Source organism: Sminthopsis crassicaudata, chromosome 5, assembly GCF_048593235.1.
Source record: "Sminthopsis crassicaudata isolate SCR6 chromosome 5, ASM4859323v1, whole genome shotgun sequence".
NCBI lineage: Eukaryota > Metazoa > Chordata > Mammalia > Dasyuromorphia > Dasyuridae > Sminthopsis > Sminthopsis crassicaudata.
The window spans coordinates 83,337,868-83,365,288 of NC_133621.1; the positions used below are offsets into that span (position 1 = coordinate 83,337,868).

General features: G+C 33.0%; 1 protein-coding gene across 4 annotated transcripts in view; it reads right to left on the bottom strand.

Annotated features, from left to right (window-relative positions):
- Nucleotides 1-27,421, bottom strand: part of UBE3C (ubiquitin protein ligase E3C) — a 169,985-nt gene that overhangs the window by 12,120 nt on the left and 130,444 nt on the right. For 3 of the 4 annotated variants that reach the window (XM_074267316.1, XM_074267317.1, XM_074267314.1), the window contains exons 19-21: nt 15,291-15,503; nt 551-739; nt 397-463 (exon numbers count right to left, since the gene is read on the bottom strand). In XM_074267316.1, coding sequence (XP_074123417.1) covers nt 397-463; nt 551-739; nt 15,291-15,503 — 469 coding nt within the window. Of the gene's footprint in view, nt 1-396; nt 464-550; nt 740-5,394; nt 5,572-15,290; nt 15,504-27,421 lie in introns of those variants that run through there. The other variant, XM_074267318.1, reaches the window with a different exon arrangement.

Here is a 27,421-nt window from a genome sequence, read left to right on the forward strand (position 1 = left end):
AGCACTATCTAATTTAAAAATGAACAATTAAATTATTTCAATGTAATCCCTAATATTTTATATTTCACTTTATTCAGGTGACCTGAAAATTGGTAAACCAAGGAGATATTTATGGCAATTTATAGTTAGCTGGAATATCTTGACTAATTAAATTAGAATGGTCTATTTCCTAATTATGCATAATAATTATTGTTCTCTGATGTTTCTTATTTACTGACTAGAATCATCTTCCTTCAGTAAATATACAATTGATTATTTCCAAGATAAAGTTGTTCATGTTTCAAAGCAAAGTTATATTGAACCTGAAACAAATTATGGAACACTTGGGAGATCTGAAAGAAAAGAACTAAACGATAATAAATAAAAGCTATTTATGGCAGAGTAGTAATAACATACCTGAATAATTTGTGAAAGATTTGAGGTCCTCTAAACTGATGGGCACTTGAGCACCAGAAATTAACACCTGAAACGACAAGTTTAAAATTTTAAGTTTAGGGTAAAAATAAGAAACTTGTCTATGACAATGAAGAAATCTCTTTTAAACAAATACCTGGATTTCTTGCTGGTCAAACATTCTGAGCCATTCAAGATTCACAACATTGGCCAGACCTTGTCTAAAGGCCAGACAATGCTGTCGGATCTGTTTGTTTAGTCTATAATCTGCTACCAGATGAATATATGCAATTCGGTTAGCACTAGTGACAGGAATATCCTTTCCACCTGGCTTCAGTTCAACTACCTATAAACATTAAAAAATGGAAACATACACATATTAATAATACTCAAAATGTGTTTGGAAATTTGCAATGAAATTGAGATGGAAATACTTCAAAGGAAATGCACTATATGAAACAGCATCCTAAAACCTACAACTGTTTAAACCAAACACATGTATATTTAAACAACACATCTGTTGGGATTCTATAGGGAGTTAGCATTGTGTCTTATCTTCAAAAAAAGAAATGTATTTTTCAGATTCACACCTTTGTTAATGATTCACTAGTTTTAAAAAATTGGCTATTTCATAAAGTAAAAATAACAAATCAGAAAGTCTGAAATAAGTTAGAAATTATGACAAATCAACCTAGAAATTCATCTTGGGAAAACGAAAATGAACTTGCTGAAGTGGGAAATTAGTTCTGTGGTCTTAATGATAAGAGGATTCTCTACATGAGTTCAGATTCCATTTCAGCAACACTTAGTCTTGACTAAGAATCAAGAGCAGACTGTCTTATTTTATACACATTTGCACTTACACATTAGCTAGTGAAGATCACTCTAAAGTAACTAACTTCTAGAGAAATCTTCTTTCACCCAAATGAACTTTTCCTTGTGAGAGAATGGTTATTAGAGAAAACTATGCAATATACTACTGGATGTATCTGTTTTTACAATGAGCTTATTTTCTATCTATTTGAATATTGTTAAAAAATAATAGTTTGATCACCAGTTACCCATAATATCTGAATTATGTGGACCCTCTAGAAAATTACGCAGTATTTTATGAGGAAATCTGATAAATTATGGGTATATTTCAAAAAGCTACTATTTTTTCCAACTGATTCTTTCACATTTTAATGGAGAAATTTTGGAAAAAACAAAAACAAAAAACACAGGAACTGCTCTTGCCTTTACAATGACAAAAATACAAGAATACAATGCAATCAATTTGGGCCATCAGATCTCAGATATATTGAATCCATGCTCTCAATTGATTCTAATTTTAAAACCGTGTTCATTACCTTCATTTCTTCCTCAGCTGATATTCCACTTGTTAACTAACTTGTGAAATTAGTTACCATGTTACTAATGGATCAATAAGTTTAATATGAAAGAACTAGTAAAAAAAAAATGCAACATTTAAAAACAATCTATATATTTAAGAAGAAAATTTTAAAATAATAATTTACAAACTTTAAAATGCCAAAATGTAATAAATCATAATTCTATTTATGATCCTATATTAAAAACATAAAACCAAAGTGTTTTTACAATATTAAATAGTAAAACTGAAAGTGTTTTTATGAAAATTGCATAATTCAAAAAATAATAATTAACATCTAACCTGAAGAGGTTGGCATTTTCCTTAATATAATAACCACCTTATGTTATCATTCTTATTTTAAAAATTCGTTTGTATATCTATATAAAGAATTAGAATGCAACATCCCATTTTTCCTTTCTAGCATATTCTAATATTTGCACACAGTTTTAATGAAATTACTGTTTAACAGCTAAGTTACTACAATCTATTTCAGTTGAAAGAGTATGAAGTATTCCCTTTAGCAATGGCTTTGGAAAATTCATTAAAGAATTGGTTGATGTAAAGATTTTATTTTATATTCAACTAATACCACTAGATGGTGCAAAGGCAATAGTGCACATAGTTTTATGACATGACTCCTCTTTATAAGCATTCTCAAGAAGGCAAATTGGGATCACAGATTTATAGCTGGTTGCTCTCTATATAGAGAATCTTCTCTTTTGAATAAGCATATGTGTTCCTTGAAGACAGGACTGTCATTACGGTGAAACTACAATAAAAAGTATGGAAGAGATTTGTAGAAAAAATAACTAAATCTTTTCCAAGGAATTATTATATCCACCCTGTCATGCTATTTTGTTGTGGTTAACAAAAATGTGTGTGTGTGTGTGTGTGTGTGTGTTCTATTGCTTCTATTTATTGAATTCCATTTCAGAGAAAATAAAATATCATTTGCCTAACCTTGGAGGGAATTTTTGTCATCTTTGATGACAGAATGTTATAGACTTCTGTTTCTCTATGCAAAGATCTTACACATCCATGTTCTTATATAATAATCAATCTTAGCAACTATTTGTGGAACCCCATTGGAAATGATTCCTTCCTTGATGGCAGAGATATATTGGCTTTTGTTATGTTTCCCTACTTCTAACTTCTAACGAAAGGGGCAAGTGAAGGAAAGAATCAGAATTCTGTAACTATTTCTATCAAAAAAAATATATATATATCAAGACTTCTGTGTGGGATTGAACTGTCCAATTACATGAGAGACGAGAAGACACAAGAATCTTATGCACTGTTGAAGAAGAAAAATCAGAAGCTTAGTAGGACTAAAATATGCCCAGTTAATGGTGCCCTCTCTAAACTAACACTAATATCAGCCTCTTTCCAATTATGGCCTAAATAACATTACAGTCAGGGAGATGACAACTGAACATGGTTCAGTTCATGGTTCGACCTCGGGAACCCATGACTTTTCCTTAGCTACCTTATGTTAGAAGCCCACCTTTCTGAGAGAAAAACACATGCAAAAGCTTGAGACTCCAAGAAAACTCAATTACTATTCTTAAAAGAATATATTTATAAGAAATGGGGGAAAAATCTCTAATTCATTATGTTACTTAAAAATTAAAGAAGAAGGGAATCAAAGGGAGCAGACACAAATATATTACAGTATCTTATCCCAATCCTTCTTCCATACCATAGTGAGACTTCATATATATAAACAACCAATGAAAATTTATTGAATAATGAATGGATAAACGAATTTGAGGAGAATTAAGGAGAAAAAACATACAGAAAAGAAAATAGAATCTTCATTTTAATTGAAAACAATGAACCTAGAAACTGATTATCTGTACTATAACTTTTTCCAGATAAGAAGAAGGGGAAATAATTGTATTATCAATTGGGAAACAACTTAAAAGATTACAAAGATTTAGTACTGCTTCATTTTATCTGGAGGTCAGACAGCAGCAACCATAAAGAATATAGTCGATAGATGCAAAAGATAGAAACAAAGTGATAGTTTCTTTTCAACTATGAAGATATTTTATTATCTCAAAATTATTAAAAAAAAAAAGATTTTATGAGTTAGCTCAGCAAGAAGGAGGAAACAAATACTTTTAATAGATTAATAAAAATCATAAAAGCCAAACTTCTTAAGTAGAAATGCCATTAAGTAATACGGAGAGAGGAAAAAAATAAGATGCCAGAAAGAGGGAAGTCATAAGAAGTAACGGACATCGCTCAAGCTACAGAAGAAAATCAGACCATTTATGCCAAAAACAGCTCCTGTTTTGCCATCTCATACTAAAGGCGCACTGATGAGAGGATATAATGAGAAGATGACACTCAACAAAAAGGAAGAAATGTTCCACTCACTTTCCTGATCTCAGAAATCATTTCTGTGGGATAGTGCTGTTCAAAAATAAATGTCCAGAAGAATGACCTTGAGTAATCAAGAGTTAGACTAAAAAAGTTATTCTAAAAAGAATGTACATAACAAGTTTCAGAAATATATCTATTCAAGATGACAAAATATGAGGATAATTCATTTTGATAGGTAGGAGGCAGCTAGCTAGTAGTTCAATGGATAGAATGCATGGGTGCATTCAGGAAGGACTGAATTCAATGTCAGTTTCATTTACTTTGGCTAACCTGTTTGCCTTAATCTACTGCAAAAGGAAATGTCAAACCATTCCAGGAAAAAACTATGGACAATGTGGTATAAAAAGATACAAAGAGTCAAACACAACTGAACATCAAAAAATTTTGATAGGTAATAGATAAATCAAGCATATATCAAGCACTATATGCCAGGAACTGTTCTAACTATTCTCTAACTAGAAATACAGCAACCACATGGAAGAAAGACATGCTGCTATTCATTCTTTAATTCTGAAGATCAGTGACATCATAAATGAGTGATAGCTTCACTTAGGGGTGAATTTGATTTGAGTGAGGCAGAGCTGCATAAACCATCAACCTTACTTTCTTTTCCAGAGATCTGTCTAGCCGTAGGACAAAAGTCAGGATGACCAGCAATAGCTAGAAGCAGTGGATGAACAGTAAACACTAAAGGTGGGTCAGTAGTCTGGAAAAAGAAGAAAGACAACCACTCCCCTCAAAAAAAAAAAAAAAATTAAATGTGAATGGGAGAATGCAATAAATAAAGTAGAGGTGAAAGGCCTGGAATTATGGTATGCAGAGAAAGAGAATCTTAGTTACTGGTGAGTTAGAGGGGAAGTATTGTTCTTTAAAAAAAAAAAAAAAAAAAAGATGGCATAAAAGCAAATTGGGAAGAGTTAGAGGAATTATCAAAACCTACACACTTTTGACAGAGTAATAAACTGATACAACTATTCTGGAAAACATTTTTGGAATTATGCAAATAAAATGACAAAATTTTCATATCCTTTGACCTAAAAATTCCACTACTTAGGCATATGTCCCAAGGAAGGTCATTAACAAAGACTATTTGAACACCAAATTATTTACAGTAGCAGTTATTTTTCTACTTGTAGTAGAAATAAAGCAGCTGTCCCACTGATGATAAAGGAGATTAATCATTTAAGAAAACTAACCCCCATGAATGTAGTAGGAAAAAAAAAAAAAATCACAAAGCAATCACACCTGTTGTGAAATTAGAATAACCAAGCTTGGCTCCAAAAAACATGTGAGAAGGCACTCCCCCTTCTCCTTCTTTGAAGAGGTTGAAAAAGTCCATGGGTGTGGAACACTGGATATAATGCCAGATTTTTTTGATATGATTTTGGTTTAGCTCTTGTTATTTTTTTCATTTTTTCCTTTAAAAAAAAAATCCCCTTGTTAGAAGGAAGACACATAGGGCACAATGAAGGATATGTAAAAACAAAAGACATTAATAAAATCTTTTAAAATATTTCCATTGAATGCCTGCCATCTAGGGGAGAGGGTGGAGGGAAGGAGGGGAAAATTTGGAACAGAAGGGAGTACAAGGGATAATGTTGTAAAAAATTACCTATGCATATGTACTGTCAAAAAATGTTATAATTATAAAACTAATTTTTAAAAATTTAAATAAATAAATAAATAAAAATAAAATATTTCCATTAAAACTATTTCCCTGGTACATACCCTTTGACCCAGAAATGTTTCTACTGGGCTTATATCCCAAAGAGATCTTAAGAGAGGAAAAGAGACCCACATGTGCAAAAATGTTTGTGGCAGCCCTCTTTGTAGTGGCAAGGAACTGGAAAATGAATGGATGCCCATCAGTTGGAGAATGGCTGAATAAATTATAGATTATGAATGCTATGGAATATTGTTGTTCTATTATACATGATCAGCAGGATAATTTCAGAGAGGTCTAGAGAGACTTACAGGAACTGATGCTAAATGAAATGAGCAGAAGTAGTAGATCATTTTACACAGCAACAAGATTATACAATGATCAATTCTGATGGACGTGGCTCTTTGTAGTGAGCCATCTACACCCAGAGAGAGGACTGTGGGAACTGAGTGTGGTTCACAACATAGCATTTTAACTCTTTTTGTTGTTGCTTGCTTGCATTTTATTTTGCTTCATCTTTTCTTTTCTTACTGGTTTGATTTGATTTTTCTTGTGCAGCAAGATAATTGTATAAACATGTATGCATATATTAGATTTAACACATATTTCTACCATGTTTAACATATACTGGACTACTTGCCATCTAGGGGAGTAGGTGGGGGAAGATGGGGGAAATCAGAACAGAAGGTTTTGCAAGGGCTAATGTTGAATAATTGTCCACGCATATGTCTTGAAAAATAAAAAGCTTTGATAAATGGGGGAAAAAATAAAAATAAAAAATAATTTCCCTGACACTAATGCATTGTTAGTGGAGTTGCAAAATGACTAAACCATTCTGGAGAACAATCTGAAATTATGGCCAAAGGACTACAAAGCTGTGCACACCTTTTGATCCAGTAGTGTCATTACTGCATTTATATCCCAAGAAAATAAAAAAGAAAGGGATCCACATTTTCAAAAATGTTTGTAGCAGCTCTTTTTATGATAGCAAGGAATTGAACAATGAGTAGATGCCCATCAATTGGGAAATGACTGAAGAAGTTGTGGCATATGAAGGGAATGGAATATTATTATTCTATAAAAAATGATGAACAAGCTGATTTTAGAAAAGCCTAGAAATATTTACATAAACTGATGCTTGAGTGAAACAAGCAGAACCAGGAATATGTAGTACACAATTACAGCAAGAATGTGCCATGATCAACTGTGAAATTCAGTGGTTCAGTGACCCAAAGCAATTCTAATAAACTTTGGGACAGATAATGCCATCTGCATCCATTAGAAGAACTATGGAGACTGAAAGTAAATTAACACGTGATGTTTCACTTCTTTATATTACTGGATTTTTTTTTCTCTCCTATCGTTTTTTCCCTTTTGCTCTGATTTTTCTCTCCCAATATGACTCATAAAGCAATGTGTGTTAAAAATAAACAAAAATAACAAAATAAAATTTAAAAACCACTATTTCCTGATTTTAAACTTTAGTTTCACAATAATTCAGTTATTCAACTGTAACGTGCTATTGTCTCCAGAAGCTGCTGATCGCTCTCTGGGAGGAGATCTGCTGTGTCAACTCAAATCTCTCAGACAGATTCTTCTTCCTGTAGAGAACCGTTGTCTCCAGACAGTTGGCCGTCTCCAGAGTAGTCCAGAGTAGTGACTTCCCTCTTTTATCCTCCCAGAGAATGGGCGTGGGATAATGCAAGGGCTTCTGGGAAAAATTACTTCAACCAATGAACTTGCTCCTTCTAAGCATGCAAGCTTTTCCCCAGGAATTCAAAGGGGTTGAACTCTTAGTAAAGACCAGAACTAGAGAATTGTTAAGTACTGACTTAGCACTTAGTAAGAACCTAATATCTCATTATCTCATTAGCACTTAGTAAGGACCTAACATACAACAATTTATTATCCAACAAGAGCCCATAAGAAAAATGCAACTGATAGCTTCTACACTGATTTTTCTTTAGGATAATTATTAACAATAATAAATGAAAAACTGGCTATGTGATTTTAAAAATTAAACCCATATTTTCTGAGTAATTCAGTCTTCTGCCACTGGTACAACAATCTTTGAAAGAAGATTAATAATAATAATACTAAATGAAATAATAAATAATTGAAAAATTTATAGTGACAATAAAATAAAAACCAGCAGAAGAAAGAAAAACCTATGCATTAGATTGCTATGGAAGAATTGAATGTTGACTGATTCCACTCAGTACTTTGTAATATTTTTTAACAATTCTGATAGAAAACAGACATTGGATAAATATTGCGGAAAATGTTACTGGACTATAGATTATTGCAAGTTCCAATATTTATATCTTCAACCACCATATTCATAATGTAAAGTAATTATTCAACTGTAATAAATATAGATGAAAGGCAGAAATGATCATGTAGCGTGAGAGAAGTGTCTAGTATTTTCTTTTAGTGTAACCAATCTATATTAATGGGGAAAATGCTATTAGCAAGTCATTGCAGTAGCAAAAGTAATTTAACAGAGCAGCTGGAAAACTTTCAAGGCTTTAAAAATGCAGTCTGTTTCCATGGTTCTGTAGCCATAACCACTCTTGAGTTATGCATCAAGATGAAATTGGTTACTCAAATTAAGTACTGAGGTCACAACTTAATTATTTAAATAACTAAATCACTGTTAAAACTACTTTTACTTTTCATTAAATCCCCTTAAAAATCAAGCTTTATCATTGTAGTGACATAAAATCTGACTTGATTAAAATATGTCAGCTTCAGACACTATTGAATTTTCTGAATTTAATGTGAACCACTTAAAGATATCTTGATTAGGGACATGGTATCAGTTTCACAAAGGACAAGTACATATTCTCTGAGTGTTATTATCAGGGATAAAAAACTGAGATGTGTGGGTCACTACCATGAATATTTTGATAATAAAGACAGCTTACAACAGGTATCAGTTATTAGTTGTACTTTGAAATTTTATGACTTTCATAAATAATAGAATTCTCTCTTCAACATAACTGATAAAACCTCACTGAGGGCTGACATATACTGACTAGTTCTAACAGTTAAGATTACTACTATTCTAGCAAGTTTCAAAAGATGTGGTGAACAAGGAAAATATGTTATTTTTGACCTGTTAATTGAAATGATAATGAGGTGAGAATAAGAAATTGAGAACAAATTTCTTCCAAGTTAATTTGGCAAAACTTGGCACATTAAAGAAATTAAGACATAAGATTTGTCTTTATATCAATTTTATGAAAAAAAAAAAAAAAAAGGGGGGAGGGAGGTGAGACAATGGGTTTTGTGTGAAAATCAAATGTTCTAATAAAAATGTTAGAAATCCTTAAGATCACTTAAGATGCCGGTATTATCATGAATTTAAAGAATAACTAGTCCTTTCACACTAAACTAAAAAGAAACAAGTCATTCAGAAGATTCTCAGAAATAATATAGAACTACTTACTAAATGTATTTTTTGTCAAACCTTTTTCTAGGTCTTCTAAAGAATATATCTGAAAATCAACCAAATTTAAATTTCTCAAACAATTTTAACAACAGAACTAAATTCTTAGGTGCTTTTATCATAGGAATTTTAATTACTCTACAAACAAATTTAGTTTACATTAGAATAGATACATCCACCTCAAAACAGGGCAGCAATTAGGACATATAATGATGCTAAGTATAGCCTGAATATATATTTATAATATAATAACCAGACTATTACCAGCTGAATTCCTTCACTTTCTCCTCTGAATACCTAAAAGGACTTTAAAAAGCTAGAAAGGATCTATCTGAAGGAATGGAGATTAGAGCCTTTCTAGAACATAATATATTGTTTTTGTCCTCATTTCTGGAAATCGAAAAGAATACGTGGGTAGTTGAGTAAGTTTACTCCAGGCCATGGAATATGACTCCTGAAAAAGCCTAGGATCACTGTCAGGAAAAGTAGGTGGAAAAGATATGTTTTTTTCTTCCTTTAGGAAATTTCACATGGCACCTAAAATAAATGGCCCCCCTCTCACCGTCCTCCCCATTCTGTCCATAAAAGAACAATTTCAAACCAACTAGTCTAGTCAAAATAGAAACTGTTACTTTCAGTAGACTGTCTATAGTGATCCTAGGTTACAATGAACTGACCTGACTGGATGCTTTATAATTTTAAGCTGCAGAACAGGTAGAAACTGTATAATACAGCTTTGGAAGAGGGGCCACATGATTCTTTTCCAAGCAATGTGTTTAGACCTCATTTTTAACTCTTTTTCAAATGAGGGGGCAACAAAGCCAAACAAAAAGATGTGAAGCTCATGATGGTCAAGCCCAAATAAAGACTAAATCTGGGATAAATGAGTGGGTTTTTATTTTTCATTACTCCTTGCTTTCAGTAGTTCTTCTTCCCTCCACCCCTTAAATGACAGCATGCCTTTCCATTTCCAAACTATCAGCTTCCCAACAGCAGCCAGTATGTGTGCTTTTGGTCCTTTTGGAACTTACAATTGCAGTTACTAGGCTAACCTGTGACTGGGATTACGTGACATGACAGAAATCTATAATAATTACACTCTTTCTTATACTTTAGATATAGTACTTTTGGATAACAAAGCACTTTATTATATATGTTCTTACTTCAGATAATGCTGTCTGAGGGGCAATATAAGTATTATTATCCTCATTTTACAGGTGAAGAAATTGAGACAGAGAAAAGATGTGATTTCCTAAAGTAAGTCTGCAATAAGTGATAGAATTGGAAATAAGGCCATATGACTCAGCTTAATGCCTTTCCTTTTTTTATAACACTACATAGCTTCCTTATTTTGAAAGGAATGGATAAGAATGAGCTTCGTCAACAAATTCTCTCTTTTGCAAGAGGGCTTCTCTAGTCTCCAGTCCTGCAGATGTTTCTATGAAATTATTTTATATCAGCTCTTTATACATCTTCTAAGTCATGGTTATTGGCATATTATTTCCCTCATTAGAATATGAACTTTTAAGAGAGCAGGAAGTGTATTTTTGTCTTTCTGTGCATCCCCAGCACTCAGTATTAATAAAATAGTAAGAGCTTAATATATATATGATTGTTGAGTGATAACTAGGGAGAACCTTTGGGAAATTGAGAATGCTGAGTTAAGTTAAATAAAAGAAAGTACAGAATGGAGTAAATTTATGGGAGAAGCCAAGAGATAATATAAACTGATCATATAAATAGTTTAATAATAAAGTTTCAGTTAAAATATTTGAAGCTAACATAAAAGAATAATTAAGTTCTCCCATATTTTTCATAATGTTTTTTTATGGACACTGCTAGAGAAAATCTCTGGCAAGATCTGACATATTGCAGAAATTCTCTTATTCACTAATAATTCAGATGCACTGTACTTTGCTTATGATTAAACATTATGTGTAACATTATATGTTGGGCAAAGAAAATAAAAAGAAAGCAATGCAATATAGGTGATTAGATAATCATGAAATTTACACTAATTCAAACTTTCTTAAAATATGCTTAATAAGTCTAAAACAAAATTAATTATTTACACTACTAGTATAAGGGTCTGCATGGGAACACTAGTGAAATGAGTGAAAGAAATGGATTTTCTAACACTTGGAAAACCAAGAAAAAAAATTAATTTTGAAAAGAAATATGTAAAATGAAATCAAGTCCTCATACAAAGACAATTGTAACCCAAACTAACTGGATATTCACCAGGTAACAAGAAAGCAACTAGGGAAAAATCAGAAACTTTAAAAACTAGTAGAAATAATCTGCTTTCTGTCCCATACACTACAACAATACTATATACTTCCATGCAAATAAAAGTTCAATATTTTTTATTGCTTTTATTTTTTCATATCAACATAGTTAACACATAATTTCTTCTACTAATACACACAATCAAGATTCTATAAATTGCAATCTTAGAAGTTTGCTTGGGTTCACTAAGTTAAAGGACTCAACTAGTGGCAGAAAGTTAACACTGTTTAAAAGTTATCTATTTCTACCTAACTTATTCATCAGTGCATGATTCTCTTTATGTTATACATATAGTTCTCTCAATTTCTATGAGAACAGTATAATTTTATGTTATACTTTTTGTGACACATTCAATGGATTTAACTTCAATGTTAATTAAAAGTAACAGATTCTAGAAATATAATTTAATTGGTATGTGTATTGTAGATTACTTTTGCAAGTAAGACACTATAATAATAGTGTCTAACATTTAATTAAGACATACTATGTGCCAAATGCTATGCTTTTTACTTATTACTTTGCTTTATACTTCTTACTTATTTTATTCACACAACAATCCCAGGTACTATTACTATACCTATTTTACAGATGAAGAAACAGGCAAACAGAAGTTAAATGACTTGCCCAGCTAATGTCTGAAGCTGGATTTTGAACTCAGGTCTTTTTGATTCCAGGCCCCAAATGTCCCTAAGCAGAAATGTTCCTCAATAGAAATGTCAGTTAATAATTGACTGCCAACCAAGGATAATTTTCTCCACTGTTAAACTTATGAGCTTAGACTTGCCCAGTGACATTTAGTTAGCGAGTAGCAGGTCCCTAATTAGAACCCATGTTTTCTAACATCCAAACTAAGGCATAAAAACACACATTTTCAATGACAAGTAGTCTGAATTAGTGCTATCATTTGGAAAACCCCTAACACAATACTAGAAAATAGAAACAATTTCTTTCTTTCTTTTTTTTTTTTTTATTAAAGTTTGTATTTTTCAAAACAGTGGACAATTGTTCAACATTAACCTGTGTTTCAATTTCCCCCTTCCCCCACACCTTCTTCTAGATGGCAAGTAGTCCAATACATGTTAAATATGGTAGAAATATATGAAACAGTAATTTCTGATGCCAGGAAGTGATTTCTCTACTTTTTATCTGAGAGAATCTTTTCATAAAATGTGGGTGTTTGCATTTTTAAAAAAAAAATGGAAAAACTAAATAAATAAAATAATCATAAGACAAACATATGTAGAGAAAACATATCCTACAGGGAAATTATTAAAGAAAGTAAAGTTTATTAGAAAGGTTATGAAAAGATTATTATCTTTAGGGAGATTAAACAGATGTGTTCTCCATCTTCACTTTGTCCTGAAGGGATTCAGAGGCCAATGAGCCCAAGAATCCTTAACATCTCCAACTAGCTCATCAAAGTTTCTGACTTCAAAGCTTCCATTGAGAGGAAACTCATCATCTTCTGAAACAATGCATTGCACTTCTTAATATTTCTTATTGCCAGGAAAGCTTTTCTTTACATCAACCCTAAATATTCTTCTATTATTTCTATCCATCACTCCTAATTCTGCTCTTTAGGATCAAGATAATTAAGTCTCTATGGTACCTTTTCCATATTACATTTTAAATACTTGAACACAAGTACTGTTTTCTCTCCTCATCCCCCAGGGTGGTTTATTTTTGGTAAAAGAGGGGCCAGAATTTTTATTTCATAAGGAAATCTCCAATGACATAGATAACTCTCTCTACAAATGCAAAAAATGGCACTTGCTCTTGAAGTCAAGTCTTTGAGCATTTCCTAGGACAATGAAAAGTTAAGTCCTAAGTAGTTCAGAGTAAGATAGTCACTAATTGGCAGAGTTAGGTCTTCAACCCACGTCTCCTTAACACCAATATCATGTCTTTTTCCCCCCCTGAGGCTGGGGTTAAGTGACTTGTCCAGGGTCACACAGCTAGGAAGTGTTAAGTGTCTGAGACCACATTTGAACTCGGGTCCTCCTGAATTCAGGGCTGGTGCTCTATCCACTGCGCCACCTAGCTGCCCCCTATCATGTCTCTTACAATGTGCCATCCTGCCTCTCCTTTCTTTCATGTCCTTTTTAAGTCTTCCTGACTCCCCAATCAGGGGAATCTCTCAGATCTTTCAACAACTAATTTTGGTCTCTCTCTTATTGACAATCTCTAGCTTATCTATATTTTTTCTTAAAATATGTCATTCAAATCTGAACATAGTATTATTTCTAGCTGAGTAAGATCTTTTTGTAACCTATCATATAAAGTATTAGAAATCCTTCCTAGATTAACACTGTCTGCTAATCTGACATGCATACCAATCTCTGTCTTTGCCCAAGTCACTGACAGAAATGTTGACTAGCACAGGGCCAAGAATATCCTTTTGGATGTCATAGGTTAGGCCTGATTCACACAAGTGATTTGGAATTCGGAACTGGAAAAAAACGAGACATTCATTGACCATCTATCTAATTGGTCTAATTGACCACTTAGTCATAGCATAGAAAAGATACTTAGCAAGGATATAGCATTGATTCAACTGAGAATAGCTTTCCTACTTGTGTGGGTGCCAGCAACTGTTGCCTCCTTGTGGGCTATTTTTATACCTAGGGCCCTAGGAAGCAACATAAACTGATTAAGTCTTAAAGAAGATTTTACTATCTTTCAAGGAGAAAAGCCATTTAACTTGTATAGGGATATGTTATTACTCCTATATCAATAGAAGTAAACCACTATATACTATCAAATTGACAAGAAGTCATAAATATGTCCTCTAAATAAAAAAAAAAAAAAAAAAACTATGTCCAGTCAGAAATATACTTAACTCTAGCACATATTATTTTTCTCAAGTTTATCCACAACCATAGCATGAGTAATTTTATTAAATGCTATGATGAATTCTAAATATACTGTATTTATAGAGTTACTACTTGTGTTATATTGTGTTATATATAAAAATAAAGGGAAACAAGGTTTATTATGACTTGTTCTTAATGAAGTCATATTCATTCTTTTTCATAGTTTTCCTTGTGACTGGTCACAAACAGTCCTCCTAATGTATTACAGAATGTTACCAACATTAGAAGTCAAACTTATGGGCAGCTCAGTGGCTCAGTGGATAGAGCACCAGCTGAGAACTTAAATTCAAATCTTGTCTCAGACACTTAACACTTTCTAGCTGTGTGACTTAGCCCCAATTGCCTCAGGGGGAAAAAAGAAATCAAACTTACTCATGTTTAGAGTCCACTCTGTTCTATTATTTGGAAAAAACCAGCTAGTTAGACAATTATAATTGCACCTTAAACCAAGAAAAACACTATTAATTCCTCTTTGATACGATATCCCTTCAAACACTGGAAAACATTCTCATATCCCATGTCTGCTAGAGCTTGACTAAGGCTAAACATTTGAGGTTCCTTCAGTAGACCCTTATTATCATATGCTTCAACAATGACTTCTAAAAGCTAATTAAAGAAGCCAAAGCAATCTGTAATCATGAAATATAAATTTTTTTCTTTATTTCTAAATTTAGAGTCATTATACTCACCAAACTCTGAAATAATAGAGGCTACACCTATATTAAGAATGACACAAATGTGATTTTTTCAATATGTGCCTTATCTCCTTTATTGCCTAAAGGCAGCAGGGGTTAGGAAGTAATCATTAACTTGCTTTGCTAAGAAGAAAAAAAAGGAGACACATCACATGGCCAATCTTACCTGTGCCTCTCCAAGATCATTATTCACCACAGTAAAGTTTAGCCCAAGTTCTTCCACATCACCTTCATAGCTCTTGAGGAAAAGTAAATTTTTGTACATTTCAGGATCTAATGACGCCAAGTGATGAATGTCCACATCAGCACTTGTACCAAGCAGCTTGGAAAGGAAAAACCCAGCAAAGGGCAGCTCCACCAACATATTTTCATAGAGAGCCTATAAGAGAGAATAGACAATATAATTTATTGAAAATTTATATTTACTAAATGTCTATACTCTTTTCCTCAAAATCCTACTACTAAACATATACCCTAAAACAATTTATGTCTACCAAAATATTCACAGCAGCACCTTTTATGATGGGAAAAAAGAGGAAACAAATTACATGTCTCCTGAATAGGAAATTGTTTGCCACATGGAATTAATGAGATATCAATGTGTCATGAGAAAATGAATATGAAGAATCCCATAAAGTAAAGGAACTAAATAAACTGATACAGAACAAGGAAAACAATATAGACAAACACTACAACATAAAAGGAAATGATAAAAATAAAAATATACTTGGAATAAATGTGATCCAAAAACTAAAAGCATCACTAAAATTTTTTTTTAAAATAACAAAAACTCTATGTGCTTCTGAAATAGATAGAATTTCCACAACACTTACTACAGGGATACGCCACCATGATTTTATTATAGAATTTTTGAGTAAGAATCTAGATCAGCTAATTCACCATTTTACAGATGAAGAAATCAAGGTTCAAGTGATTGAATAAACTGCTTTAAGTCATACTACTAGCTTATTGCAATTTCTGATTTAATTATTTATAAGTATGTAGCTAATTAAACTTGCTTAGTAAATATTTCCATTAAATTACTTTCAATTCATTAAAAAAGAACTTTTTAGGAGATGGAGCCAAGATGGCAGAGTAAAGGCAGGAAACTTGCCCAACCTCTCCCCCAATACATGATGAATAATAAAAATTGCTCTAAATATCTTTAAATATTAACTCTAAGCAAATTTTAGTGCATAAAAACACCCAAAAAGACAGAGAGAACATTTTGCAGTAGAAGGCAACTTTTTTAGCAGGAAAAGTTGAGTCCAACATACAGCCCTGGTCCTGGTCTCAGCCCCACCCAGTCTCTGAATCAGCAGCAGTCCTGGTAGCTTCCAGACCTCCCAGCTCAGAGACACCAAACAGGAGTTGGAATGTCAGCAGAAAATGTCTGTGGAACCAGAATGGGACCCCAGTGTGTGATCCCAGCATAAATCTGGCCCTGGCTCCAGCGCTGGCCCAGACCTCAAAGTTAGTGAGGCAGGATATCTGCATCAGCAGCAGTGCTGGAGGCTTCTGGACCTCTCATCCCAGAGACACCAGAGAAGACTAAGAAGGTCAGGGGAGAGGGTCTGGGGCAAATGAATGGGAGTACAGTGTGCAGTCCCAGTGCATTCCTGGTCAATGGTCAGCCTGGCCAGCACATTAGATCTTATAGCTGCAGTAGGATGGGGACACATCTAACAATTCCAGGACAGAAAAAAGTGCTTATGCTCAGAATCCCAGAAGGATATCTGAAAACTGCTGCACGAAACCCCAAGCTGCACCCTCCATCCAGCAAACACAGCCCTACTTAAAACTTAAAAGCAGAGTAACAGCCTAGGAAAATGAGCACAAAACAAGTTTCTGACCACTGAAAGTTATTATGACAAGGTGACAAGGAAGATCAAAAACACATAGAAGATGATAGTAGAAGCTCCTATATCCAAAACCTCCAGGAAAAATAAGAATGGGGTCAGGTCATGAAAGAGATCAAAAGGGACTTTGGAAATAAGAGAAGATAGAAGAAAAATTAGGGAAAGAATTGAAAGAGGAAATTAAAGGAAATTTTAAAAGCTGATGAAGAGAAGAATTCCTGAAAAAGGAATATTGGCCAACTGGGAAAGGAAGTATAAAAACTTACTGAGGAAAGTAATTCCTTAAAAAAATAGAATTGAGGGACAGCTAGATGATGCAGTGGATAGAGTACCAGCTCTCAAATCAGGAGGATCTGAGTTCAAATTTGAGCTCAGACACTTAGTACTTCCTAGCTGTGTGATCTTGATGCAAGTCACTTAACCCCAATTGTGCCAGCCAAAAAAAAAAAAAAAAAAAAAAGAATTGAGCAAATGGGAACTAATAATTTCATGAGAAATCAAGATATATTAAAGCAAATAAAAATAAAAAATAGAAAAAGGTGAAATTTCACTGGAAAAACAAATGACTGGAACTGGAAAATAGAAGAGATAATTATGATTTAAAAAAAAAGAATCTAGACATTATCTTTCAAGAAATTATCAAGGATGGGGCAGCTAGGTGGTACAGTAGATAGAGCACTAGCCTTGAAGTCAGGAGGACCTGAGTTCAAATTTGAGCTCAGACACTTAAAACTTCTTAGCTGTGTGACCCATGGCAAATCACTTAACCCCAATTGCATGGAAGGAAGGGAGGAAGTGAGGAAGGGAGGAATTATGGAGGATAACTGTTTTGCTATTCTATAACTGGAGGGGATAACATAGAAATTGAAAGACTCCATTAATCACCTCTTGAAAGAGATACCAAAATAAAAACTCCCATGAATATTATAGCCAAATTCAGGAAGTCCCAGGTCAAGGAGAAAATATTGCAAGCATCTAAAAAGAAAAATCAAGTATGGTGGATCTACAGTCAGAATAACACAAGATCTAGCAGCATCTACATTAAAGGAACCTGAGGGTTTGAAATATGATATTCAAGAGAGCAATGGAGTCAGGATTGCAACCAGGAATCACCTACCCAGCAAAACTGAGTATATAATCCTTCAGAAGAAAAGGAATTTTTAAGCATTCATGATGAGAAGACTAGAACTGAATGGAAAATCTGATTTCCAAATACAGGTCTCTGGAGAAGCATAAGGAGGGAATCAGGAAAATGATATAAGGGACTTAATGAGGTTTATCTGTTTACATTCCTACACTGGAGGACCATAGTTGTAACTCATTAGAATGTTCTCATTATTATGACAGAAGGAATACATGGTAAGAATTTAGAATGGTGTCTGGGAAACTGGATGGAACATCATGCTTTGTTGGTTGGCTGTGTGGAGGAAGGGGATGATTAATAGGATTAAAATGGAGGCTAGCAGAGCCAGAACGCCACCTAGTTTATTGGGGATTGAGCAAGGAATGGCATACGCAAATAGTATCCTTCTGGTGTGATGTGAGGGGGTATGTTTAGGGGATTGGCTGGTGAGAAGTTGTCTGGGTCTCCTAATGAGTCGGGAGAGGACAAAGCTAACATAAGAGGCACGAGGAGAAAGATTAAACCGAGAGCATCTTTGATGGTGTAATATGGGTGGAATGGGATTTTGTCTGAGTCAGGATTAATGCCTGAGGGATTATTGGAACCTGTTTCATGGAGGAACAGGAGATGTACAATAACTAACGCTATAATAATGAAGGGTAAAATGAAGTGGAATGAAAAGAATCGGGTGAGGGTAGCTTTACCTCCTGAAAATCCCCCTTAAATTCATTCTGCGAGGGTGGTGCCAATGTAGGGAATAGCCTGATATTAGAACATGGGTGTGAGTTGAATACGAAGGAATTACCTTTTTTTAAATGATGAAATTAAGGGGTGAGAAAGGAATGTACTGGGAGAAAGAGAAAAGGAGAAGTGGAAGGGTGCAAATTATCTGCCATTAAAAAAAAAGAGTCAACAAAAAGTTATCAAACTGTGCATATGCTTTGATCCAGCAGTGCTACTACTGGGCTTATATCCAATGAAATACTAAAGAAGGGAAAGGAACCTGTATGTGCCGAAATGTTTGTGGCAACTCTTTTTATAGTGGCTAGAAACTGGAAAATGAATGGATGTCCATCAATTGGAGAATGGTTGGGTAAATTATGGTATATGAAGGCTATGGAATATTATTGCTCTGTAAGAAATGACCAGCAGGATGATTACAGAGAGGCTTGGAGAGACTTACATCAACTGATGCTGAGTGAAATGAGCAGAACTAGGAGATCATTATACACTTCAACAACAATACTGTATGAGGATGTATGCTGATGGAAGTGGTTATCTTCAACATAGAGAAGAGCTAATCCAGTTCCAATTGATCAATGATGGACAGAATCAGCTACATCCAGAGAAGGAACACTGGGAAATGAATGTAAACTGTTTGCATTTTTTTGTTTTTCTCCCCAGGTTATTTTTACCTTCCAAATCCAATTCTTCCTTTGCAACAACAACAAAAAAATTCGGTTGTGCACATATATATTGTATATAGGATATACTATAGCATATTTAATATATATGGGAATGTCTGCCATCTAGGGGAGGGGGTGGAGGGAAGGAGGGGAAAATTCAGAACGGAGGGGAGTGCAAGGGATAATGTAAAGAATTACCTATGCATATGTACTGTCAAAAATGTTATAATTATAAAATTAATTTTTAAAAAAAGAGGCAAGAAAAAGTTTTTACTTTGGGAGGGGAAGAAGGAAGAAGAGGGTAAGTAAACCTTACTTTCATTAGAATTGCCTCAAATAGGAAATAACATACTGCAGGAAAATAGGAGGAAAATGGGATATGAGAAGGGGGGTGTGAATAATAAAAGAGAAGGCATATTAAGGAGGGAATAGTTAGTATCAAAATACTTTTGAGGAAGGACAGGGTGAAAGGAGAAAGGATAAATGAGGGGAAATAAGATTAGCAATAGTAATTGTAAAAAAAAAAATTAAAGCAAATTTCTCTGATGGAATAATATTGTTCTCTTAGAAAATGATGAACAGGAAGGAATCTCTCAGGAAAAAAAAAAAAAAACAGGAAAATCCTCCATGGACAAAATGAAATATCCTGTATGCAAAATAATAGCAATTTTCTGGGATGACCAACTGTAAACAACTTTGTTATTCTCAGTAATAAAATCATCTACAACTACTCTGAAGCACTTGTAATGAAAACTCATAGCCATACCCAGAGGAGGAACTGATTGAGTCTGAATATAGATGGAAGCATTCTCTCTCTCTAACTGAATTTGTCTTGAGGAGAGGTCTATGTTTTCTTTCACAACATGACTTTTATGGAAATATTTTAAATAACTTCACAGGTGGTTTCTTAATTGTGAGTGGGGGAAAGGGAGAAAGCCTAGAACTCAAAAATCTTAAAAACAAATGGGGAAAAAAAAGTTTTGAATTTAATTGGGGAAAATATTAAATAAATACAATTGGAATAAAAATAAAAGAACTTTTCAATCACTTTAAGTTTCCATCAGTATTCTTTTTGTTTTATTTGATCATGTTATGTGTTACATCACTGCTAGCATGTGTTATGTTACTATGTATTTATGTAATTTATGTAATTATGTGTAATACCTCCCATATTAGAACATTAGAACACAGAACAAATTCTGATCCTAAAAAGCATGTCTGACCATGTCATTCCTACTACTTAATAAACTCCAGTGGCTCACTAGCACCTCTAGGATCAAATACAAAATCCTTTGTTTGATCTTCAAAACCTTTCATAATATCCCCAATCTATCTTTCCAGATTTCTTACACTTTATTCACTGGCACTTACCTTGATCCAGTGACAGCCTTCACTGTGTGCTGCTCCAAGAACAAGACACTTCATCTCTTGCTTTCAGGCATTTTTCTCTGATTATCCCCCTGCCTGGAATTCTCTCCCTCCTCACTTTTGCCTACTGGCTTCCTAAGGCCCAATTAAATCCCCCTCCTCTACAGGAAGTTTTTGCTAATCCCTTTTAATTCTAGTGCTTTCCCCTTCTCATTTCTTTTTTATCCTGCTTATAGCTTGCTTATACATTTTTGTTTGTTGTCTCCCCTATTGGGCTGTATGCTCCCTGAGGTCAGGAACCATCTTTTGCCTTTTTTTTTTTTTTTTAAATCTCTAGAGCTTGGCACAAAGCTCGTGCTTAAATAAAGAACAATGAGGTTGGAATAAAAAGATTTATGTTCCAAGTCCTGTCTCAACCTGTCTCTCTTCCTCTCTAAAATACATAGCACTAGCTACTTCATTGTTATAAGGCTAAATATAGCCAATGTAAATAAAGTGCTTTACATCCATAAGTATCATCTAAGTGTTGTCTCCTATCTAAATATAAGCTACTAACATCACTATCCCCAAACTTAAATTCATCACTTGTTACCAATGCTATCAACCAAAATAGCTTTTATTATCCACAAACATGTATGAATAATTTTTTTAAAGGCACTAATGTTTTAAGTCATGTTATTTTCCCTTTTACTACACCATATGGCTTACCCAATTTCTCTTAGATAAAACAAAAACTTCTGGCAGGAATCATTAAAATAAAGCTTAATTGTTTTGTATTATATTCTGAGACAGAAATGTCCCTTAAGTTGCTTAAACTTTGAAGTGTTTAACCTCATCACATAGCCATGTAGATCATTTGGATCCACCATTAATGCTATATGAATAATGAGTCCAAACCAAAGTGAGCAGTCTGCAGAAAACTGCATGATTTATTCAAGGTGTTGAAGGCAAATGCCTTCAACTGTGCAGCTGACTTTAAAAGTAAACTGGAAATATAAATCATTGATGTTCACTGTATAAGGTCAATGTTTTCCATCCCTGCATTAGTAACAATAAACCATTGTAATTCTTTAAATATATCAGAGCTACCTGAATTTTAAATGGAAATCCCATCTATGAGTCATAAAATGCAAATGTAGAGGTATAATTTTTTACAAAAGGCAGGTTTAAACCTTTAAAGCATTTAATATACAAGCACTAATAAATGATAGCACTAAAAACTATGATTGCATCAGCTAAATGGATTATAAATTAAATTTCCATAATGTATGCAAGTTAAACACAAATGCAAACATAAATCAAGGTATTTTCTAAACACAGGTTAATTACACAACTTCAAAAAGTGTCTATTTTTATGCAAAATAATCCACTTAGCATTTTTCATATTGGTCTTAATTCTTAGCCACATACAACATTTGCTCCTAGAAGCCTATCAATAACTTGATGTCATGAAAAAAATAGCAATAGGTATATTGAAGAAACTTGTAAGTTATTTTTCAAGTGTCTGTCTTTTATGAGTGTTTATTGCTAGAAATTGTGCCAAGATGATTTGAAATAAAAAGGATTAATTATAGAAGAAGCCTTTTAATATAAGTAAGTGCAGTAGCAATGCAATTAATGCAAATTGTGGCGCTATCAGGAGAATAAATGTGAGCAACATCACAGGCCACTTCTATTTGCTGCCAAATAACTTTAGTAATTTACTACATTAAGAATCAATAAAAAAAATAATGCTTTTCAAATGCATCACTATCAATCTTCAGGTACTTCTAAAGTGAACATTTATAACTTAATCTAAAAACTATATAAGAAATGATGCCCTATTTTAAAGACATCTTAATTGGACATGAAGATATAATTTTAATTATTTCAAATTATACTAATCAAGTTATGTTTTAAAAAAAAAAACCATAAGGAAAAATAAAGAGGAAAACAAGTCAACATTCTAAATATTTTAATGTTGAGTTCTTTAAATAAACTAGGCCCTAAAAATTGCATTCCCTCGCCTAGCTTTGTTTATTTGCAATAATTTATAAACTCTAAATTCTTAATGACAAATACTATGGCTAATCTTTATTGTGTGCCCCTTATTACACAGCATATTATATTACATTTGTTGGCGCTAAATAAATATTTGGTCCTCTCTTACATTTCTGTAGATTTTATTCATATCCTTCAAAAGTTCTTCTATGAATTCTCCCCCAGATAATCTATAAAGAACTCTTTCTCCTTTCCTTGAATTCCTATAGGACAGTTTATCTCTCAATAGTTATTTGTATACTTAATCAAAATCTTTTACTGTTCTTTGTTTCCTGTCTGTGGGAACTTAAAAGCTGTATCTCCTACACTCTGTGGACCTCAGTTTCTTCAATATCATGATTTCTAAAATGCCTATCTTCTAGCTTCCAAGAAGATCAGTAGGAAACTCTAATAAGGAGTCTACCTGGATAACAATCTATTTGCTAACTTTTTTGTGTGTAATCTGCTGCTAGTACAGTGCTTAGATTAGAACCTGTAGACAAGTGTTAAATACTTGAATAAATTGAATTAAACAATGGTTTAGAATAATAAGATGTAAAAAACCCTAAGATATCAATTAGTCATTTCCCTTTTTTAGCCCTGAGGTAAATGGAGCACAGAATAAAGTTAAATGACTTTCCAAGGATAAATTGTTGTAAAATGTCATTAACTATAACAGCAAAAAATAATATCTCATTCTCACTTTCTGGATAGAAGCTGTAAGTGCAATAATAGAATGTTCTCTGGACAGTTTTCTTACAAAAATCTGATGTGTTAATATTGATAATACATGAGAGATTATTTTTATCTAAAGCCCACGTGTGTGCACTTACACATAGATAGTAACAGATAACAGATAAACACCTAGGAATACTATGCATTTAGTAAATTTTCTTCTTTTCTTCCTTTTTTCTTTCTTTGCTTCCTTAAAAGAAAAAAAAAACCTAGTTTTTATACAGTATTTTAAGGTTTGCAAAGAGCTTTACCAATATAAACTTCACAACAACCCTGGGAAGTATTAAGTGCTATTATTATCACCCCCATTTTACAAATGAGGAAATTAGAGGTAAGAGCGGTTAAATGACCTCCCAGGGTCACATAGCAATTAAGTATTTAAATGGGACTTGAACTCTGATCTTTCTGACCCTAAGTCGAGAACTTAAGATACTGAATCACCAAGCTGCTTATAATCCAAAATTTAAATCTAAGATATCAAGGGTTACTACAAATATTATATAAGACATTATAAAGCAATTGTTCTGCATATCCCTCTAAGAAGTTTGCAGTTAAATATAAACAACAACAAAAAGAATTTACAAAATCTAAGCATTTCCTATCTCACTATTAAGTTCTATCTCCAAACTCCAGAAAGGGCAAAGCCAAATCTAATTAAGACAACTAAGTCCTAGCTCAATTTATAAGTTACTTTAAGAAGCACACAACTCCAACTCATTCTCCTTGATTAAAACATTGCCAGGACTAGTTTTATATATTTATTTTTGTTCTAGATCCCTGATTTCATCTGTGAAATGAATGTTTATGAGAAAAGTCTGACAACTCACACTAACAAACTTCCAATCTTTTAAAAGATTTTCTTAGGGCAATGAGTTGTCCATGTCAAAGAGATAAATAAGTCTTGAATCTACCTTTTCCTTACTTTCCCTAGTTCTATGATGATATTTATATTCAAAAGACACCCTAGGTACTCTGGTATCAGAATGAGTAAAATGAGAACATTTTTCCACTATAAGTAAGTACTACAGCAATAGGAAGTGAAATCTTAACTGTATCAGGCTTCATCAAAAAGGATAACCAATTAGGATAATCAAATATCTGAAGTAGAGTTCAGATTCACTACTCAATTATTCAAAAGGATACTGCCAATAATATAACACCCTCATCTTTATCCTACAAGAAAATGAGGTCACATGAAGCCCGATATTAAGCTTCTTTATTCAGCAGACTTGATCCTAAAATGTTATATGTAAAATCAAATTCCAAATGACATCAAACCTAAGTAATAAGGAAAGAGGAATCTCATTTATATCTTTCTATATCTAGGCTCATAACAATTCCTTCATTTTATGAATGAGAAATTGAGAAATCCAAAAAGATTAAGTCACTGACACCTGATCACAGAGGTGAGCAGCAGAGACAGAGTATGAGGCCAACTCCCCTATTCCCAGTTCCAGATGAGGTTCTAAATCAGGAAGGTCTCACTATAAATGGCACTTTATAAGGACTCCCAAAGATCATGATGATGATAATATTTAGGTAATGGTATTATGTGGAATGCCCCCCAAATGGCAAAAACTTTGTAGAAACAATATGGGAAGATAAGTCAAATTTGAGCATAAAAAATATTTTAAATAGATGGTTTGAATAATAGTGTATTCATTTTTGAACAATATTCAAATAAACATTTTTACAGGAGGGAGAGAATAATGCCACTACTTCTAGGTAGATACCCATTAACATCAAACACTACTCCTACAACTTTCCCCTCCCCCTCAAAAGACAAATCTTAAAAGGATCAAAATTCTCAGATAAGGAAAAGTCATTTGTAAACGGACATTATCTTTGATTTTTTAACTCCTGGAAAAGTTGAAGGTCAATGTAAGCAAGACCACAAAAATTATAAGCATTTTGGATAAACGGATGTTTTAAAAGAAACCTTGCTTGTTAAAAGTTGCTGAACTTGAAGAAAAAAAATCTAAAATTGATTAAAGCTTTGTGATAAATGGAGACTGGAGAAGTGAGAAAGTTGAACATTACAAGATCTGAGTTTGCATAACACTATTCAATTTGGTGAAACTATAATCAGATCAAGATTTTTGACAACAGAGACCTTGAGTTTTTGAATTCAAAAGGCTAAAGGAAATATTCAATGAGAAGCTAAGTAATTTTCAAAATGAAAGTATTTTTCCCTGTCTTTAAATCACCAGCATTCTCTAGATTAATTAAAATTAGTAACTAAATACTTTTAAAAGAAGAAGTCTAATGGGCAATACCGAAGAATATTTAAAAACATTATTTAACACTATTAAATATACAGATTTCCAATCTCTGCCAACTTTTTTGAAAATACAAAATTAGAAATCATGACATTTCATAATCTGTCAATTAAACGTCTGAAAAATATTACCAGGATATCATGAAATAGTTTGATTTATAAGCATTCCATTCAAATTAAATCAATATTCTATAGTCGGAAAGGAGCCATTTTCAAGTAGAATTCAAATATGATAAAGGATTTACTTCAATAAATATTCTGAACTTAATTGACTTAAATGGACCTAGGTGCTTCTAACTGTGAAAAAAGATCAAGATGCCATTACCACATACTTTAACTGTTTATTTATTCCCTGTCCAGAAGCCTGATTTACAGGCAATAAAATGCAATCACTACACAAACCAGAAGCAGGAATCATCTGCTAATGGAACTTTTAATTGAGAAGTGACCAGTGACATGAGGTAATTCTTCCCATATAGGATTGCTTGTGAAGACCTCTTTGCACTTTATCACGGTAAACAATCACTAACATATGCATTAAAGAAAATTTAAATACATTATGACCCAATAAATATCACAATCAATCAATATACTGTTTTCGCTCCTTAAAGATTTAATGTTTAAATACCACACTATTAATATTATAACAAACTCTTATGGTTGAGACTTTACTTAAAATGTTAATACAAAATTTAACCATTTGTAATCAGACAATAATTGGATATGTTAAGGAAAAGATCATGCAAACCATTATCACTATAACCAACTAATAATTCATATATAATAAAACCAATTGAATAGATTTCAATCAACCAAAGCTATTATGCTCGTGAGATTTTATTTATTTATTCATTACAGAACTTTACTACTTTATCCATATTAAGCAATTAAACCAAAAGAAAGTCTGATGATAAAGTATCTTCAATTTACCCATATGTTTTATTTATTTACTTGTATACAAACATACATCCTCTTTGCTCCCCCCCCCCACCTGAAATACAGTATTCAAAAAAATCTCTTAAACCTCACACATTAAGAATAAAACTCCTTTTAAAATATTTAAGGTGGGGGCAGCTAGTTGGTGCAGTGGACAGAACACCAGCCTTGGAATCAGGAGGATCTGAGTTCAAGTTTGATCTCAGACTTAATACTTCCTGGCTGTGTGACCCTGGACAAGTCAATTAATCTCAATTGCTTCAACCCCCCCCCATATATATATTTAAGGTTTGAATAAATATTCATAATGAAAAATTGCATCAGAAACATAAACAACCTGCTATAAAATGGAAAAGAATGATTCAACTTATGTTTGGACTATACTTATAAAAGCAAAGCTATTTTTCCTAAATGTTTTAAAGGCTGACAGAAAAAATACTTTTTCAATTAAAATACTGTCACTTTAAAAAACACAATTTGATTATTTTTCAAACTGTACAAAAACATTTATAGAGACAAAGGGCAGTATCAAAAGCTTAACAATAACCACTAACATTTATAGACGGATTTAAA